Source organism: Cololabis saira, chromosome 3 (assembly GCF_033807715.1).
Source record: "Cololabis saira isolate AMF1-May2022 chromosome 3, fColSai1.1, whole genome shotgun sequence".
Classification (NCBI taxonomy): Eukaryota; Metazoa; Chordata; class Actinopteri; order Beloniformes; family Belonidae; genus Cololabis; species Cololabis saira.
The window spans coordinates 39,586,194-39,611,423 of record NC_084589.1 but is presented as its reverse complement, the minus strand read 5'-3'; the positions used below and the strand labels follow the sequence as shown (position 1 = coordinate 39,611,423).

Here is a 25,230-nt window from a genome sequence, read left to right as displayed (position 1 = left end):
AGCAAAGCAACTATTCTCACTCCCTTTTGATTGCAAATGGCAAGAGCTACCCAGAGGACACCAAGTGAAAATCGACAAGTAGAAGAGGCACTTTTTTCAGGACTCTTTCAATTGACTGACACAAGTAAATGCCCCCATGTGGGCAGAGGCGGAATTGCTGCATAAAATGGCTTAAAGATTGCTTTTAGATTAACAATGCCCCTAACTGGTTGCCGACTCTAATTTTCTCACGGAATGACAATGTTTATATGCAACAAGACTAAAGACTTACGATGATGACAAACAAGTATGATTTTGATGTAACAGCAAGACACGTTAAAGACTGCCTCTAACTGCCCCCAACATTTGGTATGCAGAGGATGGTCGGCTGCCAGGGGAGTTCTCAGCAGAGGTGAAGAGGTGAGCTGTGATAATAGCAAAGCCAATGCTCAAAGACGGAGAAGTGAAGCATCAGCAGAGGCAGATTTGCTGGTGAAACCAAAGCCAAACCCACGGCTGGAGCTGGGTCTGCAATTAGCAGAATTCAAAAGGGGCTTGATGTCTACGGGCATAGACCTGACCTATGCGATGCTTGAAGTCCTCGACGTCCATGTCCTTTACTTTGACAAAAGGTCTGCACTCAGCAGGGCATCCAAAAGCAGAGCCAAGAATACCGGCAGAATCAAAGCAGTGTCAGGAGGACAATATGGAGACGTTAACAAAGAAAACAAAACTAGGACACAAATGATAGCGCACTAGTAAGAAGAAGAGGTGGCGAAAGATGACAAAGCCTGACAAAATAAAGGTGAAGACAGTCAAAAAAGAGGGGGACCAACAGTTGACGTCAAACAAGAAACCACACACAAGTGAAATCAACATACAAGACATAAAAACCTCTGTAGATCCCAGCACAAAAACCTCTGTGTCTGATATGCAATGATGAAAAGTTGCACTGCATCCAAAGTAGTCTCCATACTGCAGCCTCTAAAATAAACCCAGGGTTTTTTTCCCCAACGGTACACTCTTTTGATGTCTTGTGAGACATTAAGACAGCAAAGCAGGACATGGATGAAGCTTTTCGTGTCTTTTGAAGAGCACCAGGCTTGGCATTTGTGCTTAGCTGAGCAGATATAGGTACCGAGGTACTGCTTCTCCAAGGCTCCTATGCATCGTTTCTACAGTTGTAAAAGATTATTACATCTCACACTGAGCAACCAGCATTTGCATAATCTTGGGCTCCACATCAAAAATCGAGTCTGTCAAGTATAAAATGATGAGACCCAAAAATTCTGTGTACGCTCACAATAGACAATCAAGGCTGAGGAAAACAAGAAAATCAACCACATTTCAGTAGTAGCTTTTATGAGTGCTGAAAATATACTTAGAATAAAGACGTGTCGAAGGAAGAGAATGTTGTCACAATGGAGAGGCAAGTCACATGAATCAATACATCATTTCCTGTTGTATTGTAATTTGCTATTGGATAAAGTCATAGGATTTCTGACCTTGTCAGAGAATTAGCTCAAACTATCTTTGTTTGCATGGTCGGACCACTTCCTCTGTTCAACATAAAGATGGAAGAGGATATGTCTATGATGAAAGATGTTGCCATGACTCTTTAACTATGGTCCGTGGCGGCCTAAGATTATGCAAAATAGATGACTGGCTGTTGGGTTGTCTGGATTCGTGACCCAGACCCGTGCTCCGTTGTTGTTCTACAATGTTTCTCATTCACAACAAAACATTCATCAAGAGTTTCATGTTCTCTGTAGACTGAATGCTGGGAAAGATTATGGGTTGTGAGGGGCTTGGGTGGTAAAAGTGCTTCTCTTGGTGTCTTCATCTCCCCAGTGTGTCCCTCATGTGAAACAGTAAATATCAGCTTTCTAAACCAGACTTTAAAAGATAAATCAAAGTGTAACATATCTACTAAGTAGCTTTTAAATGCCAGATTCCTCAGACTGTGTTGTGTTTGGCAAACCTATGGATGTCCTCCCTGCTGCAGTTGTGTAATGTATACATTTCCTTTTTCATACTGAGACATGACTCATCACCATAATATTTTTCATCTCTTTATTAATAAGTGAAGCATTTGGTTTTTGTTAATAATTGTATATATTTCTTGCAAAGCTAATAATCCGGATCCGTGTGGGAACCTCTGCATATTTTTAGTGTTCGCAATGTTGGCTATGTTATTTTCATGTGTTTTTATGGTTATATAAAGTTTTTTTTCATGATTATTATTATTATTTTTTATGTCACTGTGAATCTTTTGGTAAGTTTGTGTCTGAGTCATTGTTTGTATTCGTGAGTGGGTTAATGTTTGTCTGTGCCTTCGAGCAGCCTGTCGTATACGTCTCACGAGCTTGTCTTCGTGTGTGCATCTGCAGATACGAGTGTGTGCAGATGATACAAGCAGTTTATTTTGTGTCAAAAGATGAGTGTGTGTGTGTGTGTGTGTGTTTGTGTGCGTGTGTGTAAAGACTAAAGATAAAGGGGAGCAGCCGTGTTGTCTCATGGCTGCAGAGGCAGAGCGGCAGACTGATATCGGCGCCTGTTGAGCCTGATTACAAGCAGTCGGAGAAGGAAAAAAAAGAAAAATCATGAAAAGAAAGTGACTAACTGAAAGCAAAACAAGACAGACACGAACAAGACAAATGCAACAAAAGGGACATTCTGGGAACGATTCACAAGAAAACAAAAACCCGGCAGTCTTGCCAACAAAGGGTGACAACAAAGAAAGAGACAATAAAATTCAAGACAGATGTAATCATGGCACCGACTGTGTAACTGTCACCTCGCTCCCGTAATCAGATTTCTTTAACGTCAAGTCAATAACCAGCCTAGTTTCTGTAATTACATTATTACCCTGCTTTCTCTTTGGAGAGGGCAGACCGCTGTGACGGCTGAACCGCAGGCTGACAGATGGGATCATTGCACGTCACCATGAGTTCCAGGTCCAAAATGATTTGGTTGTAATTCTGGCTGAAATGAGCAGAAAGTGAGCGGGTGTAAAGGTCGCCTAGTCGTACAGCCTCACACCGTCACTCCCACCGTGACCTGGGCCCAAGCGGTCACCTCGCGCTCAACTAAAACAATCAATCATGACCTTGCTGGAATAAGTGTGTGGGAGCCGTGTAATTCCTGACCTGCTGCAGCCATCATTTTACATCTTGGAGCGAGACCTGATGCCAAAAACACACCATGGAAATCGTGGTGTTTTCATTTGGTGATTGAACAGAAAAAAGAAATTGCAGCAGTTGACCCTTTCCCACGATCTTTAATCAAACAAAGTTTGCTGTTAATCAACGACCTTTGCTCTCAAACGTTACCTTTGGCAAAGTCTTTGTTTTTGGGTTGTTTCCTTGCGATATTGGACTTTGGTTACTTTTTGTTTCCCTTTGTTCTTCTCCTTTTCTAGCCAGCGGCGTCTGCTCTGCTTCCCCCAGCTTGCCACTCATCTCATCCCTGCCGCATGTTCTTGTTTAAGGCACCTGTTTTCACTTACCTGTCCACCCATATTGCACTTCACCTCCTTTTTTTTCCCTTCTCCACTTCGTTTCAAATCCTCCGTTTTCCTTCACAGTCCAGCTTCCTTCATCCTGCCGGCACACTTTTGGTTTCGAAGCGTTTTTGTGGTTAGATGGAGCTCCAACTTCCACCGGTTTGTTGACTTTATTGAAATCTACCAATTAGTCATGTTTTATCTTAGTAAAACCTTTGGGGTTTGTTGTAAATTTGTTTTTTATTTACCGTCATTTTACAGTCCTGTGATGTTATTGGTACACGATTATTAAAAAAACCACCAAGAGAAACAGGAGCACGGGTATTACTATAAACCTTTGGTGGGGATCAGCAACCCCGGCACTAAAAGAGACCCTGGAGGAGGATGAAGCACATCTTAGCAAGCAGTAATTTATCACCACCTCTATAAGTTAGACATTAATAACTTGTTATAGGCAATCATAATGCTGTCTTTCTCCACCAAGGAGCTGTGTAATCTTATTGACCACGGCGCCCTCAACTGCGGCTCCGGCTGGATTCAGTCGTTGGCAGAACTATGCAACCCATCTGTCACGCTCAAATCGCTGGAGTTTCATGCATTGCACGCATTCTTCCACGAGTGATGACTAACGTTTATTAGCTCGGCATGCACATTAAGAGTGCATGAACTTTGACCTTCCTTTGATGCGACCCTGCAAAAGGCCACTTTGAACTTTTGGGGCGGAGAGGGAAATGTAGCTCTTGTCAAGCTGTGGTGATGACAAACTGTTTCCCTCTGGTCGCTAAGGTCAGAGTGGCCACTTGTGGGAGGGTTCGTGAACGTTAGCGAGTAATGAACGGCTGTTGCTGTCATGATGCTGTCTTACAATGGTTCATGTGAAATGTGGGGCTGTAGGCCTTCAGTGAAATTCCGTAACATTCAAAATATCTGGTACTTGTGCCAGTATAAAAACAAAATAAAAGTGGACCGTGTGTATATATTTTGTACCCAAAAACATACTTTTTTTTTTCTTTTTTTTCTCAGACCTCAGTTAGCAGAGAGCCCCAGCCGTTGTACTAAGCCTGGTTATGGTCTTTATTTGCAAAGTTAAAATCTTTATGAATACGCTGACTCATAAACCTTGTTCCAATAAACAACTATGGTCTTTTCAGCAGCTATTTGATTTATTTATTTGCACATTTTTGAAAGAAGACAAGAAAAAATTACAATGGAATGCATTTAGAGAAAATTTTAAAAACAAAACAACAACATAAAAGAAAATGTGCTGGACAGGTCAGAAACCTGAGAGGGCTTATCGAGTGACCTCCCCTCTATGATACACTTCAGACAGTAAAACAAAAAATACTTTAGAAGAAAAAAAACACAAGATAATTAAATAATTGTTAAAATAGACATCATAAAAACTATGATAAAAGGAGCAGACTGTAGCATAAACCAAAACAAAGAGCATCTAGATATATAGTATATACAGTGTAGAGTACTTGTACATGTACATGCTATGTCTCATAGCATTTTAGCATTCCTTTTTACTATTCAATTCAATTCAATTCAATTTTATTTATATAGCGTCTAATACAACAGATGTTATCTCTAGACGCTTTCCAGGGATCCAGAACATAAACATAAACATAAACATAAACCCCCGAGCAACTATTATATAAACAATGGCAGGTAAAAACTCCCATAGTGGGAGAAAAGCCTTAAGCCAAACAGTGGCAAGGAAAAAGTCCCCTTTAGGAGGGAAGAAACCTTGAGCAGGACCAGGATCATAAGGGGGGACGCTCCTGCCGAAGGCCAGACTGGGGGAGTCAGGGACGTCAGCAGCACAGCAGGCAGGCGGAAGCAGCAGCGGGATGACCAGAGGGGGGTGCAGGCAGGCGGAAGCAGCAACAGCAGACATCCACGTAGGCAGGTGGAAGCAGCAACGGGATGACCGGGGATGGGCGGGTGGCCGGGAACACAGGCCAGAACACAGCTCCCGAGGCTCCAGCCTGCAAACATGTACAAAAGAGAAAAAAGGGGGGCCGGCACAAGAAACTACAGGAACGATGGACAAAAATGATAGCTATGAGATATTTATAATAAATAAAAATGGTAATGGAGAAGAGAGGCAGGGAAAAGGAGAGGAGAAGAAGGGTGAGAGGCACCGCCCAGCGGATCATGTCGGTCCCCCCTGCAGCATAAGCCTATAGCAGCATATCTACCGCAAAGCTATATTTGAGACTAACTATTATAGTCTTGTTCTATAGCTGCAACTATGACTACTGACTCTAACACACTAGAGTTTACACTACCTAGAGATTTACCAACACCAGCTAGAGGTTTACTAAACACTAACTATAGGCTTTACTAAACAGAAAGGTTTTAAGTTTAGTTTTAAAGGTGGAGGTGGTGTCAGCCTCCTTAACCCAGATTGGAAGTTGGTTCCAAAGTAATGGTGCCTGATAGCAGAATGCCCGCCCTCCAAATCTACATTTAGATACTCTAGGAACTACGAGTAAACCTGCACCCTGGGAGCGGAGAGCTCTGCCAGGAACATAAGGCACTATCAAATCTTGTAAATACTGCGGAGCTAAGCCGTTTTGGGCTTTATACGCAAGTAATAACATTTTAAATTGAATTCTGAATTTTACAGGTAGCCAATGGAGCGACGCTAACACTGGAGAGACGTGGTCTCTCCTGCTAATTCCTGTCAGTACTCGTGCTGCTGCATTTTGGATCAGCTGGAGCCTATTCATCAAATTACTTGGACATCCTGCTAACAACACATTACAGTAATCCAGTCTAGAAGATACAAACGCATGAACTAGTTTTTCTGCATCACTCTGCGAGAGGATTTTCCTAATTTTTGCAATATTACGGAGATGGAAAAACGCTATTTTACAAACCTGATTAACATATGGTTTAAACGACAAATCCTGATCGAAAACAACACCAAGGTTTCTCACAGTTGCACTGGAAGCCATCGCAACACCATCTAGTCCCTTCCTAAGATGGTCTGGACCAAGAATGATAACCTCTGTTTTATCTGAATTTAGAAGCAAGACATTTCTGGACATCCAGTCCTTGATGTCCCTAAAACATGCCTGAAGTTTAACCAACGGTTCTGTCTCATCCGGCTTCATAGACTTACTAAATGATTGTAAATGAAAAATATTTTTTTCTGAAATCAAAATTGAACTTGCAGATTCTTTTCGTCGGACAAGAATATTTAGGTTTTTAAATACCTGACATGTTTCGGGGATTACTTCCGCCTTCATAAGAGTCATCAGTCAAAATTATTCAGTTTCAATGCTGTTCAATGCTTCATTAATAAAGCCCCAAATCATGACAAATGTCATCTCAAGGCACTTCAACAACACAGTCGCCGTGTATAAATCAGCATGAGCTAATAAAATAATTATAATTATCGCATCACTAAAGAAACAACATCCCCGGTTCTGAGCAAGCACCAGGCGACTGTGGACAAGAAAAACTCCTCATTAACAGGAAGAAACCTCTGGCAGTTTTGAGTCAATAAGGTGTGGAATTACAGGAGAGAAGGCCTTTAATTACTGAGCATGGTGGTAGCTCAATCACTTAATCAATAATTGATCAGGAAACATCTAACCGGTAGAAGGAAGAGTAGATTCAAGTAAAGAAGACTAAAGTACAACCAAAATTGTGAGGACCGCTTCTAAAAAAGGGCTTTAAACGTGACTGGATGACATCAGGAAATAGAAACACGTGACCTCATCAGAAGTTTATCAAGAGTTTAACTTCATTCAACCCAAGAATTTGCCATAACTATAAAAATTTTTCAAAAGTCGGAAAATCTCCCCAACACCAACCGAGAACTGCAGAAACTTTACAAGCTGTGATACGTGAAAAAAAGGGAGATTTGATTTTTAGACTTTTGGAAATCAGATCATCTTTTAATGGAGTGTTTATTTGCTGTAAGAGAAACATTGATGAAGGGTTTTGTAAACTCTGACATGCTGCTGTATAAGTGGTGTTAGTGTTATTTGAAATACTGCAGCCCCCTTCTTTGGCCCGCGGTGTTGGGCTGAGGGTTAGCTTTTCTTCAAGAAACACAAGAAGGCTAAAGAGTAATGGAAACATGAACAAATCAGATTTGTCAGCTATACACTCAAAACAATGAGCTAGAATTTGTATTATTGCCCCCCCCCCTCTCTAAAAGTGTGTGTGTCCATGTCTTTATGAGTTTGAATTAATGCTGTGACTCATAAACAAAGTCTATAGTTGTGACGAAAGCTACAATTTCAGATTTCCGAGCTGCATGGGACTAAGTGAAGGTGGATATAGAAATAATAACGTATGTATGGAAATATGTTGTTCAGAAATTCAATCTTGTAAAAATGTCTCTTTGTAATTTAATTTAAGGCAATATTTGATTATTTTCAGGGAGTGTCGTCCGGCTCTCAGTCATCCGTCCCCGCTATCAGCAAAAAGCAGCCAACGGAACTCCGAACCATCCCAGTAGTCTCTTGTGACAACTGTGTATCGCTTTATGGCACAATTTCACACATCAACGACAATGAATCTCGCTCACAGAGCTGCAGCGGACATCCTGGCAGAGCAGGCTAAGAGGCCTAGGAAAGTTTTGACGGAAGAGAAAGTGAGGAAGTGACCAAGCAAGAGAACGGACAAATCATCATGCAGTGTCAAACAAGCTACTTAAGCTCAGCTTTTTAGGGGGGGGGGGGGTAACTGAGCTAAGAAAAGGGTCTCAACTATAGGCTAGACTTTAAAATAGGATGAAGCATCAGTCACATGACTCATAGGTTCTCTTTTGAAGCTCCGCTGTTTCTCATCATCAGTTGCTGCATCGGCAGGACCAAGAGCTCTCCCGACGGCTCTGGTTGAACGGCCCCACAAACCCTCTCAGATCGCGCTGTTTTCTTTACCGAGATCACAAGAAAATCAGAGCATGATCTCCTCTCCATCCTGTTTATTTATCTTTTATCTCCTGTTGCTGTTTATTTATCTTTACTCCACCAACTCGAAATATTAATCACTTTTCTAAGCGAACGGCGCTAACGCAGTTCAAACAGCAGGTGTATCCGCCCCTTTAATCTGATTGGTTTAGAGTAAGTCGTGTTTTATCCACTGCTCTGCGTCCCCCACGTTGGGTGCGCTCTTATGATTGGCTGAAACAAAGGAAGACATCTGATTGGTTGCAGATCCTTCCGTGTTAAAAAAAAACGTATTTGTGGATCGAGTCACGTCAAGGGAGTCTCAAAAGTCAGTCAATCGCAGCTCATAGACAAAAAAAGTTTGTAAATCAGGTTATATTTGTGTGTGCATCAAAAATACATTTGTATATCTTGTCTTACACACGTGTGAATTGTTCTGTGCGTGTGTGAAACGGTGTGTGTATTTGCAAATCGGTCTGTGCATTTGTAAAACTTGTCCTGTGCATTTCTCAATTATGAGACTGTTCTAGCTCCAAAGCTTTTGCCTCATAATGGTGAAATGTTGCTGGAACACGCCCACCACATGTCAATCAAAGTTAGCTGTGGCTACCAGCTCCTTTAGCCGATCCATGCCGAAGTAGCCGCAGAGTTGCTGGCAGATATTTACAGATAAATATTCTGTTTCACATACTGTTTTGGTGGTAAAGGCAGACATTGCTGCTGCATTTAGCCGATGCTGCGTTACTCAAAACGGCCGATTTAAATGTCATATCAGGGCGAAGACTGTAGAGGATGAAATGGTGGTTAGCCATTCGCTGAGCTGACTGTCAATCAAAAGGCGACACCTCAAAGCCAAAACTGATTTTGGATGCTGTAAATATGTTTTTTTCTGCGGTAAAGGTGGACATTTTAACATGGGAGTGAGTGGAGATGGACTCATTTTTTGGAGTCAACCCCTAGTGGCCAGTTGAGGATCTGCAGTTTTTGTTACTTCCCTCATCAGACTCAACCTGGAAGTTAGCCGCTTGGCATTTGCCCCTAACTGGAAATTTGGGACTGAGGGGTAAATAATGTGTAGTTTAACTTAAACAAAAACACACACGACGACAACAACTCTTCCTCAACTGTGTCAACCTTTTTTTTTTTTTCTTTTTTTAATGAGATTTTGTCAGTCAGGCTGCTTTTCAAAACAAAAATACTCCCAGCACAATCAAATAAAAATTGCACTTTGCACTTGCCTTCTCCAGATGAGGTAAAATAGAAAATAAAGTGTGCCACTGCCTCTTCAGAATAATAAACACAAAGTTCAATATCTGTTAAGTAAAACATGCTCTCACTGTATTAGCGGTCGAGAAGAGTTTCCACCGCACATCTCTTCAAAATAACAGACGGGCAACCTGCGCGAAAGGAAAGGAAAAGAAATACAAGTGCAGGTATTTGGCAAGAAATATCAACTATCTGTATCGGAGTGTCAGTTATTCCGTTTTCCACTGCAAATGTTTTTAAAACGGTGACAGCAGACGTATTGTATGTTGTGGGACTCAAATTAACTTGCCCTGTCTCAAAAACATTAACGGATGTCAATCAGTGCAGGTAGTTAACAGGAAGCATAAAGTCTAATTTTATGTTGCTGTCGTCAAATGCAATCAGCCTGTTTTCCACTGCACATATTTTCCTAACAGGGATTGCTGCTAGCATCTCGGTTCATGTTTTACACTTTATTCTCAAAGAGGAAACAGCAGAAAAGCTCATCTCAGAGAGGTAGGAAGCAGAGGTGTTAAGTAACGAAGTACAAATACTTTGTTACCTTACTTAAGTAGACATTTTGGTTATCTATACTTCACTGGAGTAATTATTTTTCAGACGACTTTTTACTTTTACTCCTTACATTTTCACGCAATTATCTGTACTTTTTTACTTACATTTTAAAAACAGCCTCGTTACTCTATTTCATTTCGGCCTTTAAAAAAAAACTATCCAGTTAAATTGCTCCATCCGGATAGAGTGAATTTGGTTGTGGTTGTTTCAGATGTTCTTCTCCAGTTTTGTTCTTACATCCGTTCCCTCAGATTCCTGCAACTAAACTTGGATGTACATTCCAATAAAGGTTAGGATAAATGATAACATGCCTCTGAAGTTTGACTTTTTGCACCATTAAGATACTTATAGGCAACTAGTCATCATATCTTCTGCTCTCTGAAACACATGTTAATGCTCAATAGTACACATATATGCTTCTTTAATATATTTGCATTATACTAAGATGCATTCATTTTCAATGGCTTTGTCCTTAATGGCTTTTTTCTCCCTTACATTACTTTTACTTTTATACTTTAAGTAGTTTTGAAACCAATACTTTTATACTTTTACTTGAGTAAAAAACTTGAGTTGATACTTCAACTTCTACAGGAGTATTTTTAAACTCTAGTATCTATACTTCTACCTGAGTAATGAATGTGAATACTTTTGACACCTCTGGTAGGAAGTATCTAAAAGAACCACAATACCGAGAGACCCCTGCGTGATGATGCATACCCTCTGTCGCTCCCTGCAGCCTCTGTAGCACCTTTACGCTGCCGTCCTCCTTTTTTAGGGGGGATGGCAGAAGCAGAACCGATGGTGAAACGAGTGCGGTGTGAAGTAGAGACACAGAGATGGCGCAACAGGGGTGCGAGGATGGCTGCAGACTCTGCGAGGAGCATGAAATCCATCAGCGCACTGCGGGGATGGTGGGAAATGTTTGCTAATTAAAATGCCTACCTTTTAAAACTTCAAGAACCTGGCTCATAAAAAAAAAGGACAAAGCCCAAGTTTCATGCAAACTTAAGACACTGATGAATAAGATACCGCCGGGTCTGAGATCAGGATGGGTCAGAGACCGGCTGGACTGACTGTATCAAAACGTTGTTATTCAACTCACAGCCAGAGGAAACGGCAAAACTGAAGCGGCTGTGCATGTGCCACTCAAACCACCAGGAAGAAACTTGGTGCGTTAGTTAGTGCAGACCGAATACACACTTGCTGCTAATTGTGGGCCGGGAAAACGAAGAAAGGCTTCAAGTTCAGACTAAAAAAGACAACGTGAGAAAACCCAGACCGGGGAGACAATATTCTGGCCCGGTGGAGTCGTTGTGAAAGCACAGCTGGAGCTTGGAGGCGAAATGAAGAGATGATCTCCAGTGTCTTTAATCAGCAGCCTCTGTGTGAAAGTGGCTCGTCTCTCACTCTCCGTCTCTCCATCTCTCTTCCTCATCACGACGGAGGCGCTGTCTGTTTAGTTGTGTAGGGCTATATCATTTATTTGTCAGCCTTGTTTTTTTTTTTTTTCTTCTTTATGATAAATTTGTTCAGGGAACTCCTCGGCTCCACAGGAAATAAGCTATTTAAAAGAAAAAAAAGGAGTTATTTCTATTGTCTGGCTTTTTTCTTGGGACTAGGGAGAGTGGGGAGTTGTGCATCATAATTTGATTTGCCTTGGGGAGGTAACAGCTTAAAGATCACAAAATGCTCTGGGAACCTGAGAGGAATCGCTGGTTGCAACAGCGACGGTCGTCTTCTCTTCTGTTCACGCAGACATTACAAATGCTGTGTTAAAATCCCCCAAAGTTACATTTTTCCAATATCTTTTTTTAAGCACCCAAACAGATGAAAAGCCCTCTCCGTAATGTGCTTGTCTACATCTATCATGGTCTTTTCATGTTTACCAGTTGCTTGCATAAGCTGATTTTGGCAAGAAACCAATTTCTATTCCGTTTTCTTTTTGATGATGAAGGAACGAAGGAGGAAGATAAGAGGGAAAAACTGCAAAGATGCTAAGAGAGAGCGAGGGGAATGGGCAGAAAAACAAGGTGGTAGGTGAAGATGGAATAGGCTCAAATAAAGCAGTGACAGTGGAGAAAAACAAGAAGTGAGAAGGAGGAGAGGCGTAGTTGACACATAAAACAAAGATGAGTGAGTGAGTGAGAAAGAGGCATTTGTGGAGAGGAGGCTGTTGCTAGAAAATATAGACAGACACCCCGGAGAAAGAAAAGAAAGAAAGAAGAGAAGGGAATCAGTGTGTGGAGGGGCCAGGGAGGAGGAGGAGGAGGAGGAGGAGGATGAAGGAGGTGGGAGGGGAAGAGCTGGAGCTGAGGGGAGGAGACGAGCGAGGCGGGCAGGGAGGACCAGTGTGAGGGGGAGGCAGATCCACGGATCCACAGCTCCACAGAGCAGCAGCATGGAGACTGGTCTCTGACGCCGCCGTCGGACCGAACACACATGCAGGAGTGCATGAGGCATGCGCACGCGGCTTCCTATGGACACACACACACTGGCAGGGCACCAGAGAGGAAATACAGCGAACCCCAGAGCTTGAGGAGCCATGGAGAGCAGCATGTTCTTTGGTGAGTGCATTTGTCTTTTTAAATGTGTGTGTGTGTGTGTGAGATGCATACATCCATGATCTGATCCCAGGTGCGCCTCCGTCCAGAGTCTCTCTATTACTGTAAATGTGCCTGATTTGATTTGCTCTGCAAGCGTGAGCAGCAGGAGCAGCAGGAGCACTTGGTTCCCATTAAAGGAAAAGAGCATGAAGTTTCTCACCTAGAAAACCTCTTTTTTCTGTCTGTGTGTGTGTGTGTGTGTGTGTGTGTGTGTGTGTGTGTGTGTTGACAGCATGTGCTTCATCACAGTCAAGCACTGAGAACCAGTGCACATTAACCCCTCTCCTAAAAGTAAATGTGTTCCAGCCGGACTGCGCTGGTTGTGTAAACTCAAAGAGATGGATAGGAGCGGTGCTTAATGCAAAGCTCCCAACTGCTCACTCAGGGCTCCTAAAAATGCTCAATGAACCTGCTTCCCAGGTAAACTCCTTGTTTCATGCTCACGATTCGCTTAATTGGACTCTGAGGCTGTAAACTTTTAGATTTTCAGCGGCTGTGTGCAGGAATCCGGATGAGGCTGGAGATGCCGGCTCCGAGAGCCACTTGATATTTCACGTTAGATATTCCAATAAATTGAGGGAAGGCCCCCTTCCATTAGTTTTTTCTGGAGGACACCAGAAGAGGCTTTTGGAAGACTTAGAGTCCTGTGTGGCTCCCAGTCAAGAGCTCTTCTCACGGCTGTCTTACATTGCAGGAATAATTACGAAGGGATCTGGAGTTCTAAGGGGTGATTTGTTAAATGAAAGACTTTTCTTTTCATTTCCAAGGGATTAAAGTCACAGACCGTGGCGTGTAAGAGCGGGAAGGATTTTTTTTTTCTTCTTGTGATGCCATAGGCTGAAGAGGAGGAGAAGGAGGAGGAAAAGGGGGAGGAAGGAAAAAAAAGAGAGCTGGGAGCTTATAAATGAATAAGCTGTCAGGTGCAGAGACAGCTTCAGCTCGTGGAGATCCACAGCCGACGTCTCTCAGGTGTGAAACTGCAGGGAAGTGAAAAGAAAATGAAGGTGGCGCTGGTCTTCTTGGATGGATGAGTTTTGAGTTTGGGCCCGTTTAGCCCGACATGATGACAAGTGAGAGTGGTGAAAGCTCTCTGGCCTTCAGGCGCAAGAAGAACCCGTCAGGCATGTTTCTGCGGCTGCCGACGCCGCTTTCATGAGCACTTGGTACCGGCGCTCGTCGTATCTCCGGCGCGCCGTGTTAAGCAAAACAAAAAGGATCGTAAAGGTTGCGGATTGTTTAGAGGATGTGAATCATTCCAACATTTAAGAGCACAGTCCTGAGTGCACAAGTACACTGCATGGGGGGGGGGAGATGATATCTCTTAAAAGATTAATGACGCTGTTTTTTCATGGGCTCTGCATTGCTGCTGTCCGGCGGGAACATGTTTGCCGTTAAAAGTGATTCATGCCGGGCCAGGTATCCCACTCTTGACCTCCCTTTGAAACGTAACGCCAGATCTGGAAGGAGGACAAAATAATGATAAATAAACTCACTTTTCATACGTTGGGACAAGGCGGTTAATGTGGCGTGACCGGGCCGGCTAATAGACGTTAAGTGTGTTCTGCAGCCGTACGAGCCGTTAGCGGCGTTGAGTCGGACCTCCGGGGGGAAATCTGACCACTTTTTCTTGTTTTTTTTTCTTCTTTTCTCGGTTAACCTCAGATTAGAGCGTGCATGGAGAGTGATTGTTGGAGCTGATTCGCGGACCGCCGTGTTTACCAGCACGCCACCATCGTGGCGGCAGAGACAGCCCCTACTGTAGCTGTGGGCTGAGCTGAGGGCTGTCAAATGTGTCTCATATGCCGAAACTTCCGATGAGGACGGGATTTATTCAGTAAAAAGGTTAAACAGTGGAGGTGTTTTCTCTCCGGGCCCTCCAAACACACCTTTTGCACTGACTTTGTTAATTTTAATGGGGCTGAAATGATTTTTTCTCCCTCCCTGCTTGAAGGAAAGCTCTGATCTCCCAGCACGTTAAGGGTCACTGAATACAATCAGCAAACTCGATGAAAACACAAAGGCATTAATCGCATCTGGAACATCACCAGCATACAAATGACTTCGAGCAATTCAGATTTATCTAATAATTGGATTTGTATTTGCTCCGGGAAAAAGGACGGCTACGCGAAAGCAATATCTGTCCGAGTGGACGCTCGGCCTCTCTGGACAGATCTTATCTGGAGGAGCCGCCTGATTCAGGAGAGCAGGAGGAGGCGGAAGGTGGAGGAGAGCAAAGCACGGGATGATTAATTATTAATGCCAGTCTGCTTCCCCCAGACATCATTTTTACTCTCCTCCTCTGTCGACATACGGCTGCGGGAGTAAAAACGCTGGAGCCCGGATACACAAATCCTTCAGGAAGGTTAACGCAGAGGACAGTCTGAGGCGCCGGGCGATACGGTGGCCGAGCGCATCCTGTCCAATGATGTTGTACATGATGAATCGTTAAACACAGACTGAAAGAGAATGAATCACCAAAAGGGACATGAAACAAACCCCCCCATGACTTTCATCCTTTAAAAAAAATAAAATAATGCTTCCAGACTTCAGATCTCATCTCAGATCAGCAGCACAACATTTCTGGGCAACGTGGCGAGAACGCATCTCCAGAAGCCCCAGATTGCATGTGTGTCAGCTCGTTTCGGCTTAATTCAATTCACTGGAATTACGTTTAACCAAATTAACCTCTGAAGCTCCATCCCGGCTCACATGATGAGGCAGCCGAGGCTGCGTTTCACTCTGTGCTTGTTTTTTTTTTTTTGTCCGGCAGACAAACGGCAACAATGGCTTCGAGTTGTGACACGAGGCATCACGACGGAGGCGGGAGCTTGCTTTTCGTTTTCATAAACTCCCGAGGGGCACCGTGGCTGTTTAGCTGCTGCGTGTTCTCAAACTAATTGCTAAAATGATCTCTCTGGGTTTAGCCATTGGCCAGGTAGCACATTATAGTTGGCTTATTGTGGTGCTTTTAGTTATTTGGGGGCTAGAAATGACATTGCTGTGACAGGAGATAAGGATGATTCAACAAGTGTTCTGTAAAACCCAAACACTGTGCTTAAAAAGTAACTACCGTATTTTCTGGACTATAAGCCGCTACTTTTTTCATAGGTTTTGAACCATGCAGCTTATACAAAGGTGCGGCTATTCTGTGGATTTTTCTTCCACCGCTCGGGGCGCTCTAACCGGAATTAGAATCAAAACTAAGACAAAATAAATGCAAACAAGAATACACTACTTCTTCTTTAGCAGATAGAAGTAGAAGCAGATTTCAAACAGATAAATAGATAAATAAATACCGGTTATCTTCTTTTGGTTCTGTCCCGTTTTAATCAGCAAAGTTGCTGCCGTGTTAAAAGGATCTATTTAGGTACAAACATGTGCATCATTTACAGTTCAAAATCCTTCTGTACATGTAGGAAATATCTAATCTAACAACAGAAATATCTGCGGCTTGCATATCTTTTTTTTTTTTTTTAAATAGAGCGGATGCGGCTTGTATGCAGGTGCGGTTTATAGTCCAGAAAATACGGTAAATGCAAGTGATATTTAACTTTAAAGCAACACAAGTTTCATTTGAAGGAATGATTGTGTAACTCTTGCTGTTTCAATCCCGACTATCAGCAAAGACGATCGCATTATTTTGAGTCTTACCAACTGAAACTAATATTCCCATGTCACCAGTTACTTTTATCATTTCTGATGGGTAAATCATGCCATCATGTGATTTTAGATGCATTTAAATATCTGTAAATAGCTGAGTGCTGCAGGCAGAAAACAAGCTCTTTTTGCAGCTTTCTGTGCAGCCGAATACAAATCTGTGGTCACGATTTGCATAGACAAACGTTTGACAACCTCAGGCACTTATAAATCTCACAGTTAGCTATTGCATAGTTGGTGTCAGTGTCTGCATTGGAAGCAGACGGTGAGAGGTCTCCATTCAGCTGCGAGACTCCGCTCGCTGTGTAAATAAATCAGCTCAGGACAGATTGTTCAGAGGGAAGCTACTGACATATAACCAGGGCTCTTATTCCACTGACCTTTAGTGGGGTTTTTTTTGTCTTTCCTCCATTATGTTTATTTTAATCATCTGAATAAAGACCCCTGACAGGATAATAGACTGCAAAACCAGCCTGAAGACAAGACTCCCAGGTAACTCAGGTAGTGTCGTGCCAGTTATTTTAATGAGTGTGACCTGCAGACTCTCCACACTGAAGCCGCTCTCATGAGTGACACTCGATGCAGAGTTGACGACACCGTCAGCTTCCCAACTGGATGGTGCGCTCTGCCAGCAGAATCACAATTTAGACGCTTTTAGCATAATCTAAATATTAACAGTTATCGACTTACTTAGGCTATGTTTACACTCTCAGCCCAAATGTGGGTTTTATTTGGCATATTCAGATCATATTTAGATGGATTTATTGACAGCCTAAACAGCCATGGAATGTGATTTGTATTTATTTTTTTCTTTCAAATTAGATGCAGGTATCATACAGAGATGGTTTTAAGACCAATTCAAAATGGATTTGCACACATCTCGGTATGGAAGGCTTGTTTACTCTAAAGTTTTACTTTTCGGCTATTAGATAAACGACACGACTTTGCTTACCAGAGTGACCAAGTGGCGCCTTAGGGTACATCTCATACCTGACATTTGATACGGAAATGGAGGGAGCCCAAGCGTCCTGGCGGAGATCCAAGGGTATTAAAAAAATCTATTTCATGCGTGGTGTAAAATGAAAGGAAAGAATTCCCCACATATGTACGGACTTTCGTCCGGTCGTGTCACATACCACCGCTGGACGTCACCGATAGGGCCTATATTTGCAGGATGAGTAACTGGGGAGACGAGGAGATCCACAAGCTACTCGGCCTTGGAGCCGAGGAAACCATAAACCGGCAAGAAGCAAAACCCGGCCAAATAATGTTCATCCTATTAATACCTCGTTTTGGAAATTATAGCCGTCAGAGGGCGTATTTCATCCCGCTGATTTAGGGATAACACGACCTTCAGGCACTGGGTGGCAAATAACACGCATGGTTGGTTTATATAACCCAACACGCGTTAATCATCCAGCAATAAGAGCGGATGCAATCAAAAATCACATTTTTTGATATCAATGATACTCATCACTGCCCCCTGATGGCCGTGTTGCCAAACAACCATACAGATGACATAGTGAAGTATGAAAGCATATGAGGGTATAAATGAGCATTTATCCTTCAGTTGATGCCTTGTGTCCACCTGCATCTGAACTGGAGGGCAGGTGTGAACAAGTTATGTTCAATGCAATACACTTCTTTTTTTACCGCGTTTTATCTTTATTTATGGTGTAGGTGTGAACCCGATGGCATGGGCTATGGCATAGGCTACAGCGTAGCCTGACGTGCACCTCACTCTCTCTGACGCAGACCGCAAGAATCATGATCGGTAGATTTGTTCTTCTTCATTATTTTGAAGTGTAGTAGAACGATAGTCTGCCACTGACTGCGTTTACATGCAGTCAATAACCCTTTTAAAACCCGAATATTGGCAATAACCCGAATTTGCACGGCCATGTAAACACCAATAACCCCTTTGAATAACCCGAATTTGCTCATATTCCGGTTTTTAAAAACCCGAATATGACCCCTGGGTTACTCCTTTTAAAACCCGAATATTCGGTCATGTAAACGCCAAACGGAATCAAATCCTAATCAAACGGAACAGGAATTTGTTTTCTGCGCATGCTTCTGTTCACAAGGAATCCTGGTCTTTTGAGTTCAGGAAGTTCTTATAAACACGGAGAAACGCAAGACCACGCCACACTTTTGGAGTGAGGAGGAGACTAATCACTTCATAAATGTAATGAAGGATATGAACATTTCTGCATTTGTAGACGGTAGAAAGTACAGGGATATCGAGATTTAAAACAAGGTGAGCGAAAAGTTGCGCAAAGCAGCATTTGTTTTGAATTTGGATACAGGAAGAAGAAGCGGAAATGACGGGAATTGCATCATCACATTCTCAGCGCGTCGCTGGTTTGATCGAGATATCCCGAATGATTAATTACCATGTAAACAGGGATAACCCTGTTTGCTCACACATGTAAATGGAATATTCCGAATGTTTCAGTAACCGGAATATTAGCAATAACCCGAATTTTGACTGCATGTAAACGTAGTCGCTGTAGTTTTTACTGTCTGTAAAAACGATAATGCAAATTAAATATTCCGAGCTGGAGCCCATGAATGTTGAGCATCAGTTACGTCTGAGCTGCACCCTGAAAAGAAAGCAGGTGCAGTGCAGAAAAAAACCATGCTGCCGTCTGACGGTTGTTGGTTTAATTACAGAGCGACACCAACAACAACACAGAATCCTAAAAGCCAGAGGCGGCGCAGACCAGTGCTGTTCCACCCTGGTCCTCATGTTTCCCTGCCTCAACACACCCTGACACTCATCATTGTGTCAGTCACAGACTCGATGACAAGCTGACAATGATCATTAATTAGAATCAGGTGTGTTGATGCCGGGGCTCTCCAGGCCCGGGTCCAGGTCGAGCGCTGCCGCCGCCGTAGCTGCTATGTTTAGCCTACGAGGGTAACTGCTACGCAGAAGTGTAAATCAGGCTCCACAGCGGTGCCAACTTTGCTAACTCGCTGCCATGGGAGAGAAACTATTCTTATACCGGCCTATATTTATAGCCCATAAAATTTCACTACACAGTCAAACGGCTGGAAGACGTTTGATGTTATAAAAGTCTGCTAGTTCCTTGCGCCATGCTAAATATGTGCCCTGAGATCCACTTTCTTAAGGTTGAACGTCACACAAACAATAATCCGAGCAAACAGAACGAGGAGTTTTAAACCTGGGTCAGAGATTAGGAAATTTCCCGTTAGTATGAATGGTCTTCTGGACGTATCGGACTTTCTTTTTTTTTTCCCAACAGCAGCAAATAGAAATGAGGTGTACCAGCTAGCTAGCCTGGTGTGTGCACCTCGCTGTCACAGGGCGGCTTCTCCGCCCTCCGTCCACAGAATCATCCGCAGCATCATCCACCTTCTGCTTGGTTCGTTTGCATCCATTTCCTGTGTGTAGGTTGCCATAGAAACCATGTGGGTTAGCTGAAGTTGGATCCGAACACGTGAACGTTCAGTCAGAGGGACGGGATTGTGATCCGCTGTGTTTAAAACTGGATTTGGACAAACATTATGGTTCCACCTAAACAAAAAGTACGCTCAGCGTCCGAACACATGAAAGGCAAAAGATAAAAAGTCTGTTTTTCGATGTCAAACCTTCATATTTAATTGTAAGCATCGACGGTTTGGGCGCTTTGAAAATGTCCCGTTTGAAAAGTAAGCGCAAACACATGTTGCACGAGGTTTCAATAGATTTAGAAGTGACAGTTCCTGACAATATGTGACTTTCCATAAAAGCATGCAGGAACTGACATCCTCCGCCCCGGTTGTTTGGAGTTGTTTGGAGTCGTCTGGGGTTCATTTGGAGCTCAGGTTTCAGGGTTAGAGTTCAGTTTACCATCCAGGGCCTCGTCTTCCTGCCTTGTCTCCTCCGCTAGTGTTTACAGATGTTGGGGCGGAGGACAACTGCTGGAATGTGCTTGTGTGTTCGGGCATGTTGGCTGGATTGCGATTGTTATTTCATGCCAGGGGGGTAAAGGATACATGCGCCGTTACATTGCTTCCCCCAGCAGTCTGAGGTTTTTGCAGAGTGTGAGGTGAGAACACTTAGCAGTCCTACAAGCACACATTTGTGGTACTTTATTTCAAGTTTACCATGTTTTTCTACGCCACAATAGACTTTGACTTCACCACATTCCAGTGGGTATGATTGCACTTGTCACACTAATAAGCTCTGATAGCTACAGTTACGTATGCCTTATTTTTCAACCGTACAAACGCGGTGCCTCCAGAGTTACTTTGGGTGAAAGTAAGCGTGTTGTTTTCTCTTTACTTCAACAACTGTGGCACAAGTTGGAAGGAAAATGTGCGCGGATGCTCCCAGGAGAATAAATCCTGCTGACTCTGGTGACATTCCTGGAGACTGACTTTTGTGGTCTGAAGTGAGATCAGTCTTTACATTTTTATTTTGGCATTTATGCTCCTCTCAGGAGGAATTTACAACAGCTGTGGTGATCCATTTTACTTTTCTTCTGCTGCTTCTGTATGCAATGATTTCTATCCAACTAAACTCACTTTATTACAAAATAACAGCAACGTTAATGTTGCTCCCATCAGCCTCGCTTCACTTCATGCTCAAATGTGGATACACTGATATATTAGATGACGGCAGGCTGCAGGGAACCAGCAGGTTACTCATTGTCATGTCGTATGGTGTAAAACATCAGGTGCATCTGGATGCACATCTTCAGCAGCATCCTGCAGTGTTTCCTGCGTGATTGTTCATAAATATTTCATTGTGATGCATCGGAGCTATAGAAACAATACAAATAATGTGAAGCATATGGTAAACTGATGCTGCATATTGTAATGCAACAAATTTAACTCCATACAGAATATAAATATAAAGCTTAAACCGGCCCAGCTACAGCAAAATACCGCTCATCCAGAAATGTTTAAATAAACAGTAGTCAGAGTTTTAAAATTGAACATATGTCTGGTTTTTTTGGTTTCAGGATAATGAATGCTTCAAAGGAGACATGTTTTCTTTCTCAAAAATTGACGCAATTTCCAAGTTTGAACGAAACATCTGTGACATTTTTTTGGTTTTAAAGGAAAAGAAAAAGTAAAGAAAGTAAAAGCTCGTTCAACCTCGTCTTCACAGCCTCAATCGTAGGAGCTGCAGGGGTTCGTTAATAACTGTTTTGCGTTACTCAAGTTACAGCAAAGGTGGACTTCAAGGTGGTCCGTTCTAACCTGATCTGGGTTTGTGATGTCAGTTCACAGCAAATCTGAACAGCCCACTGTTAATACATGCTGTATTTGCATATAACTGAAAAGGCCCTGAGCAAATTGCATTGTATCACCTCTTCTAAGTTGGATTATTCTGACACTCAAATATGTCTCACATTAAAAGAGTACCATTGTACTGAAAACCCACCAAAATCCCATTTCAAGAATTCATTTTTTGATCTCATCCATCAGTTGAAGCTCTGGCATAATAGTATGTTAATACCACAAAAACAAAAAAAATAGACTTGATGTTCTTCGCATGAGAGAGGAAAAAAACATGAGCATATGTTCCAGTTTGCTCCTTTAATCTGTTAGATGAAACATCAAATATCAACAGAAAATCTCCAACGTGCTCTTGTCGTTCTTGGTCTGCGGGGACGGTGAATGATGACACGTTTCACGGCTTCAATCCCTTCAATCCCTACCTCAGCTGAGGCGACGTGTCACACTTCATCCATCCATTCATCCATCCATCCATCCATCCGCAAACCCAAACATGACCCCATCAAACAAATCCCCATGTCAAGTCTGTCACTCTGCACATAGCTGCGGACTAGACCCGGCAACCTCAGGCCGGCTGTGTTCGAACAGGCCGCTTTCGACTCTGCATTTCGTCCCGATGAATGTTGGATTTGGCCCGGGGCAAGGTGAAGCGAGCCTGAGGGCTGACGTCAGGCCGGCATGTCGAGAGATGGCACGGTTGGATGATCCCCGCAGAAGGACATGCTTTGTTAAAGTCAGCGCTGGGACGTGCCTCCACATGAGACACGGCATGTGTTCTTTTTCCAACAGATGGCAGCGCTCCGGCAACTGGAGGGAGAAGGCAGGAGATGGAGAGAGTGAAAGGGGGGAAGGACAGTTTGTAGTTTCTCCCACTTCTCCGCTTCTCTTTTTTTTACGAGTTTTGCTTTTTATTTACCCCTAACCGCCGCCGGGGGACTTGAATGTGGCAAAGCTTGTTTTTATTTGTCTCAAGACGGTGGTTTAATGCCGTATCTTGCCAGTATTTTTGGAGCGTGCTCACATGTGCGGGCAATAAAAAAAAGAAAAATAAAGAAAAGAAAAAAAGGAAGAAAAAAAATCATCCCTCTGGTTCTCATTATAGCTTTTGTGAAATAGCTTCTTTAATTCCTAATGTTTTGGAAAGCTGTGACAGCTTTTTTCTGCTATTTTCTTTCTTTTTTTTCAAATCTTGCCATGTTGAAATCAGCCCTGTCCTGTTTCCAATCGCTGGTTTAAAAAGCACTCTGCTGGCGTGGCACTCCGGCAGGAGAACAAAAGTGGAATATTTACTTTAGTTTTTCCTGGAGTTGTGTGGGCCCGGTCTATCTCACCGTTTGAATCATTTCACAGGACACACTGTACGCCTGCTGCAGCCAATCAGCATCAGCTGTTTGTGGAAACAGCTTCACAGCACGGTTTTCACCTGCATGCAGAAGATGCTCTAAATGAAACCTTTTTGGAGCAAAAATCCGACACTGCACCAGGAAATTCACAAGAATACTGCTCTCAGATGGTTGAAATGATCGTTGAAAATATTCTCATCATTGAACGTGTGGAAATACTTTTTATTTGTAATTCATGTGCATATATTTCTGAGATTGTGTTGCGGTTAGTCTGACCTGCCGTTCTCATGAAAGGAAATGAGTCTGGTACACGCTCCCATTTCTGCCGGTACAAAACGTACCGAACCAACTGCAATGCAGCATTACGTCATTACTCATGCGGTGAAAGTCTGCAGTATTGCTAATAACACAGTGGATGCAACGGTTTTTACTGCCAAACCAACAACAGTCACTCAGTGGCACGCCGTTTGTTGCTACTAGTCTGACCGTCGTTCTGCCCACGTCCCATGATTCCTTTCTCTGACTCGTATCCCTGTCCACCGAGGTCTTGTTTCTCCTCCACTGGTTCTGCTCCCTGGAAATCAAAGTTGAATAAAGATAAAACACACTAACTCTTTGTATTGAATATAAAATGTTAGTAAGGCAGGCCACGCTTCTGTGTACTTACAATATTACTACTACTACTTGAGAGTAGTTGGTCTTACCTGAAATACACGGCGGTCATGACAAGAAGAGTAATTCTGAATGAGAGGAGGCCATTTTACTTTTTCTAAAATCTTCAAATATGGTAATTTTTTACCCTTCTTTGTCAGAGTGAAGCATGTATTGGCTCTGCAGCTTTGTTTTGTCTATAAGGTTTGAGAAAATCTTTTTTTGGTAAAGGGGTCAAGTTATGAGGAGGTTTGATAGAATGATCAAACAATGATGAAAAGAGCTCCTCTAAAAAAATTGAAATCCACCATAATGATCAACAAAGCACGTTTATTTTTAAGCTTTAAAACACTGAAACCACTTAAACTGGAGGCCCTTGCTGTGTGTGGAGAACTGTCCTCCTGGTGCATCTCCGGAGGACAGACGCCGGAATAATGATGACATAAGGGCTCGGATTGTGACCAAATGCTCACTTGGGCGTGAGACTTGGCTGCAGCATCCTTCCCTGCTGCCATTCACATGATGCCTTTTCTCTCTTTCCGACAGGTAACGCATGTCAAAACGGCCTGATGCCCGCCCTGATGCGCCCGTCTCTGCCTGCGATCCAGACCTCACTGGGGTTGAAGCAGTTTCTCCCGATTCCTTTGGATACTCCCTCGGCAATCAGGCTATTCCCGAGACTCAACGCGGTGAGTGTCATCCTTATCTCCTTCAGTGATCGCCGACCTTCCCGTGCTTTTCCACTCCAACTAAGGTCACACGGACGGACCCCTGATGCAATCAAACCGGAGGGATGATTGGGTTTTCTTTTTTCTGACACTGAAAACGTCACATCTCTGCATGTGATGGATAGATGTCTTTGAACTCTTCCAGCTTATCAGCATCTTTGAGGGACCTATGATTGCTCCCTCAGGGCCAGAACAAGGAGCTTTAAGCAGCAAGGCCATGAAATCTAACCTTCCTGTCATCCTTCTATCGTTATAATCAAACATGTCTTTTCAGGCTTAAAGCAGTTAATCAAAACAACCATTTTAAAGCTGTATGAATGTAAGATTGAGATTAGAGGTTTGTTAAATGACTCAGGAATACATGTTTCTGTGGTAAAATATTTAATTTGTTATGGGAGCCGATCTTTGACCCTTTTTGGGTTGTTTCCCTTATAAAAACCACATGATTTCGCTTTCAGTAATGGAAAAATACAGAGAGGAATCCCTGGGATATGTCATTATTTTGATTATCGTAATTATTGTGCTCTCACCTTTCAGATATTTTGCACAAATCTGTTTTTATCTGCTGATGGATAGACGGCTCTGTATCCAAAGCTCTTTATCTCGGATGCATCAGCTGCTAAAGTTGTCCTTGTCAACATTCACATGGGTTCAGATCAGCAACACAGCTCAGTTTATGATGAAATTAGGTCTGGATCCCATATGTGTAAAAATACACGGATATGAGGCAGAAAGATCAAAATGTCACCGGGCTTCTTACCAAAACAGGTTTAG

The 25,230-nt window shown here is 42.9% G+C and overlaps 1 protein-coding gene across 2 annotated transcripts in view; it reads left to right on the top strand.

The window, feature by feature from the left end:
• The first annotated feature begins 12,563 nt into the window (after positions 1-12,563).
• The window catches only part of znf385d (zinc finger protein 385D), a 139,075-nt gene continuing 126,408 nt past the window's right edge, over positions 12,564-25,230 (top strand). For both annotated transcript variants that reach the window (XM_061717482.1, XM_061717480.1), the window contains exons 1-2: positions 12,564-12,782; positions 24,275-24,417. In XM_061717482.1, coding sequence (XP_061573466.1) covers positions 12,761-12,782; positions 24,275-24,417 — 165 coding nt within the window. In that variant the 5' untranslated portion in view covers positions 12,564-12,760. The remainder of the gene's footprint in view (positions 12,783-24,274; positions 24,418-25,230) is intronic.